Source organism: Cryptotermes secundus, unplaced genomic scaffold (genome assembly GCF_002891405.2).
Source record: "Cryptotermes secundus unplaced genomic scaffold, Csec_1.0 scaffold7349, whole genome shotgun sequence".
Classification (NCBI taxonomy): Eukaryota; Metazoa; Arthropoda; class Insecta; order Blattodea; family Kalotermitidae; genus Cryptotermes; species Cryptotermes secundus.
The window spans coordinates 3,809-9,142 of NW_019742508.1; the positions used below are offsets into that span (position 1 = coordinate 3,809).

The following is a 5,334-nucleotide window of genomic DNA, read 5'->3' on the forward strand; positions in this document are numbered from 1 at the left end:
ATGTAGTAGTTATGTTTTCAAGCAACCAAGGCAAATTGTTGTGCCAGTAATATGGGCCATTCTGCCCGAGTTAGATGCCGCTGTGTGCGAGCATGTAAATGTGCAGTTAGTTCAGTTGTTCTGTTTAATTTCTGTTGTGTATATTAAATTCTGTTATTTGTTATTATATTGATTGCCATCATTTGTAACTACATTTACTTCGCTGCTAGCTTGGATCCCTTACACTAACTTAGGGAGCGTGCGAGCACAGCACGAGAGCCATATGACGGAGCAACGTTTCCCCCTCTGATTGAGGAAGGGTAGACGGAGCCGTAAGGTGCCAGAGAGTGACGGTGCTGTGGTAGCAGACCGGACAGACGGCACAAATGGTAGCAGAGGAAACGCAGCTCAACATTTAATTAAAGAACAATTACACTTAGTAAGCAAGAATGTAGGAACTCCACAAATTGTTTCTATTACATAAATTAACATTTATTTTACCAAATAATAGAAAATATGATTTTTGAAGTACTTATTAAATATACTGATATATTTATATGGCTTTGCAGAGGAGTGGGAAGCCCCACATTTGAGACTGACCTTGGCTGTATCTGACCTCTCAGGCCCTGCCTCTAGGTTATTACTACTGCCGCCACCACCACCGCCGCCACCACCACCACCACCAATACCACCAAGACCACCATGCTTATTCTATCAAGCTATCTTTCCAGAACTTTTCAAGATCGCATCACGCATATGCAGTGAAACTGTGGTTTAAACATGTCCCTCAAAGTATATAACATGTAAGAGTAGATCGATGAATGGTTATCTATGGAAACCAAAGCCAGATGGCTAACCTCTATATGAGTGATGTGCTAAATAGTAAATTGTCACTTCTGAAGAACTCTTTGTTAGTTTATCATGCTGCTTTTGTAAAATAATTGGGACATCTTACCCAGAGATGAGGGTGGAATGAGTTGCGGACATGATTTATCATAGAAATCACCCTCAGCATGTATGAAGCAATGAACTTGAGAGCTACAGGCACTTCCCTGCCATCTTGTGGTTCTGCTGCAAGACGCAGTGCCTCCACCAAGCCTTGCTCATACCTGTGAACAGAGGCATCAAGAGCATTATCATGGTCATGAACTGCATGCATATGTACACCTCTACAATGCCTGTACATAACACAAGATATCAAGAAAGATGGCTCAACGTGGACATGCTTCTGACTTATATTCAGGAGGTGCCTAGTTTGAATCTCTGCTAGCACAATGACTATCCAGACTCAGGTTCTTCATGAGTTTCTTCAGTTCCATCAGGTGAATGCTGGGTCAGTTCTGATAAGCCACTTTGGTCCACATTTTATCCAATTCATTACTCATTAATCTGCGTACCACTGAGCTAGTAGTACCACTCAGTAGCCGGGCTACTGAGAGTTTTGATAAATAAACCACAAATAAATAAATAAATGATGCAAGTTTGAGTAAATTTTAAATTAGGACAAAAAAAAAGATAAACAATGTAAAGTTTTCAGGTTTTGACAGTGATTGAATGTTCAGATTATGGCGTTAAGGTCCATCATACTGTGCACACCTTGACCCTGAAGATGGTCCTCCAAAATGTTGGTTGCCATGGTCTCAAAACCCACAAGACCAGAATCTGACAGCAATAACAGCGGAATTAAATGCATACGAGAAGTCTCATCAACAGAACTACTGCATACAAATGAATTAATTATATATCATTCTTCATCATTTCAACATGTTTTGGCCTGTGGGCTATCATCGGGCTATTTTACATTTATTGTCAGCTTAACTGTTATTAGCTCTATGTTGGCCAGTGTTCACAAATGTTTGCACTTGATGAAATACATAAATTGTAATGTCTGAGTTAATTTTCATTGCATTCTGCCCCATCCTGTTAAAATAAATTAATTTTAGATAAGTCCCGATGAGGTCACTGAATTTTTTCAATTGACCTAATCCTTCCAACCACACAATGGCCCTGGGGTCGACTCTGACTCTAACAGAAATGAGTATCAGGAATTAATTAAATAATTTTCCTGAGGAGAAAAGCGTGGCCGGCGCATAAGGCTGACAGCCTCACCGCCATCTGTGAGCCAATTGTCTAGATAATGTGGGACCCTCAATGTCTCACCACCCTATGGCCCTCCACGGCCCGTTATAGGGATAGCTTTACTTTTTTACTTTACATCCAAAATGTTATATAGTTTTATCACATTATTTATATTGTCACGATTTTAGAGTGATTATAGACGGAATATGGATCGGTAATTGGACGTACTGAACTCTTACAGAACGTAACTATAAGTAACCATAGTGCTATTGCTAATTCACACACTCTACAGATCGCTACAGCATGCACTATATTTTCTCAGTCTGCTGCATCTTCACTAGTTGTCACCTGGTAATGGCTTCCAATGCTGTAGCTTCCTTAGCTTCCATGTTCACATCCTTACTGACTGGTGGCTGTCTCACAAATAACTCCTACACTTCTAACTGCTGTCGCAAGACTGTAGATTCTCATAATCGCATCTGCTCCTCATTATATAGCCTCAAAACGGACTATGTAGAAAACACCTCTCCCTCTCTTCTGTTGTTGTGTCACTTTTTTTTATTGCTAGTGGGGTGAGACTAAGTCCCTTGTACTGCGGCCACTTCTGGCCTATTGTAACAGCCCCAGATGATAGGTGAGGGTGATTGTGGAGCAATTGGTGGAATGAAGATTGGCAGGGGAAACCGAAGTACTCGGAGAAAACCTGCCCCAGCGCCACTTTGTCCACCACAAATCCCACTTGACCAGACCCGGAATCGAACCCGGGCCGCCACGGTGGGTGTTCTGTCACTTACCTGTCATGTGGGCTGCATAGAAAACGCTGCTTCCAAGTTACTCCACTGGTGTGTGATATGAATCTGTTGCCTAGTAACAGGCACTGTTTACAGAGTCATTACTTACCAACCATTCTACATGCTACATTATATAGTACTTCATGCAATGTATATGGAATGCAGACAAATAGCAGATGTTACTACAAGTGGCTGCACTGCATCTGCTGAGTGATACTGTGACACTGTACAGTTTGTAAAAATGTAGAAACTGAAGGTAACATCTAGAGTCACTATGGCCACGAAGGTGGACACAGCCTGCTGCTCTGAAACCCTGCTAACCACATATAAGGCTACATGCTGACACAACCCTGTACATCACAATCTGCACAATCTCCGCAGTGAAAACCTGATAAATTATACTAGGTTAAGAGCCACTCAAACACTGCACATAACAAAAGAAAAAACATGGAAAAAGTAAGTTTGAAGGTGAGGATGAGAGGATAATATTGCAGGAAGGCTACTTACTATTTAAGTGACATAAGTAACTTCAAAACTACATCAACTACAGAGTTGTCAGTCTCACGTCTCTCAGCACACCTTGTGCTGTGAATTCCCTCAGAAATAAGGAAGTTGTGGGATTTGCTAAGACTGAAGAGAAGGAAGTGAGTTTTCTTCAAAGGAGCAGAATTCTGTCAACTGAGTGCAAAGGGCAAGAATAATCAGTTGATATGAAGCTATACATTAGTGTGTGTCTGCCAGTGAAACATAAAAACTTCCAGGGAGAAGGTGAATAAATGTTTCAGCAATTTCTTTGTCATCAATCCTTAACTGCACCCATTCATTCTATATATGGGTGGGATCATGAGTGAACTTCCATCAAACTGTGCAGTCATGATGCAGATTAACTTGTCATACAACACAGCAATAAATTTAACTTACATGGTTTACCCATTACTACATAAGTACCTTAAAAATGATCTTAATTAAATTGATTTCAGTGATGTGAAACATACTTAACTGGTTCAGGACAAGACCCAGCTGTTACAAACATAAGTCAGCTACTCACCACACATTTATCAGTTTCTTGAACAGTGTTTCTGACACAGGAAGGAAAACTCTCCGTGTGTCCTCCCGACAAATGCTTGAATGCAGCAGGTCTCCAGTAATTGTAATATGAGGATGTGACGCTACCTGAAAACAATATTTGGTCAGTCAATGGTTGCACAGTGAAAATGATTTCAATTCTAGGCACAGATGGATGCCCTCAAACAAATGTCTCCCTATTTCTGGAGTTCACATGTGAAACTGGGAAGGCTACCCTTATTTTATGATCACAAGTCAATATATGAAGTTGCATAGAGAATTTTGAATTTTATGTGAATTGGGATTCTTCAGCAAAGAATTATGCAGCAATCTTTCATCCTCAAAATGCCTTATGCAACAACTAGTAGACTAGTAATAAGCAGTTTCAGACAGTCGACAACGTGTGGCCATCCAGCTTGGGAGCTGAACAAAATGATACACACAGCCTCAAAGTGACATAAATCTTCACATCCCATAAAAGTTGGGAAATTTCTTGATTATTCAACCAAACATCACAGTCTAAAGGACTCTGTGCAGTTAATTACTCTACAGGAAATTTAAGAATGAAGTTGAGGTACATCTGTATATGAAGTATGTCAAGAAGCTTGATACTAGAAGGGACAAAAAAGAAGAGGTGAGGTAGAAGGGCAAATATGTTACAATTTTTACTCATATGAACTATAATATAACCAAACCTAACCTACAATAATGATCACATGTAATGTGCAAGCAACAGGATACAGGTGCAGTCAAAGCCATTTCTTCGACTCAACAAAGGACACTGCTGCAAAAGCCTTTTTGCGTCTCTTCATGCAAAACTGTGAAGAACACTTTGGGCTGTCTGTCGTCAGAACTACAGACATCATATCCAAGGACGCCAAAATCTTTGTAGGGGCCAGATTCTCAGTTATAAGATGTGTATTGCATATTGAAAGGAAAGACACATAACAACATACAGGAAGGGTAGATTATTTTTAGACAGGCCACAGCAGCTGACAGGGAACTCTCTCACACAGACCTGTCATAATAACTAATAGTTCACAACCCACTTTTCCACAGTAGTTTAACTTACCTTATTTTACAGAAGAGTCTTGAAGTGATATCCTCTGCTTCTAAGCATACCTCACACTATGTGAACATGTTTCTAAAACATCTGACAGTGAAAAGGTATTTACATCGCAAAAGAAAATTGTCAGAATCATGATGGGTGTCAAATCCCGTAATTCCTGTAGAGATCTATTTAACAGACTACATATTTTAACTTTAACTTGTGAATATATATATTCATTAATAAACTTCAATACAAATAATGATGAACATTTTCGGACAAATGCAGATGTATATAGTGTTAACACAAAACACAAACACTGTCTTAATAAACCAACTGCTAACCTCTCATGCTTTCAGAAAAGAGCATATT

The 5,334-nt window shown here is 39.8% G+C and overlaps 1 protein-coding gene across 1 annotated transcript in view; it reads right to left on the reverse strand.

Annotated features, from left to right (window-relative positions):
* Positions 1-898: 898 nt before the first annotated feature.
* Positions 899-5,334, reverse strand: part of LOC111873236 — a 7,524-nt gene continuing 3,088 nt past the window's right edge. The window contains exons 3-4 of the mRNA XM_033755015.1: positions 3,898-4,022; positions 899-1,088 (exon numbers count right to left, since the gene is read on the reverse strand). Coding sequence (XP_033610906.1) covers positions 899-1,088; positions 3,898-4,022 — 315 coding nt within the window. The remainder of the gene's footprint in view (positions 1,089-3,897; positions 4,023-5,334) is intronic.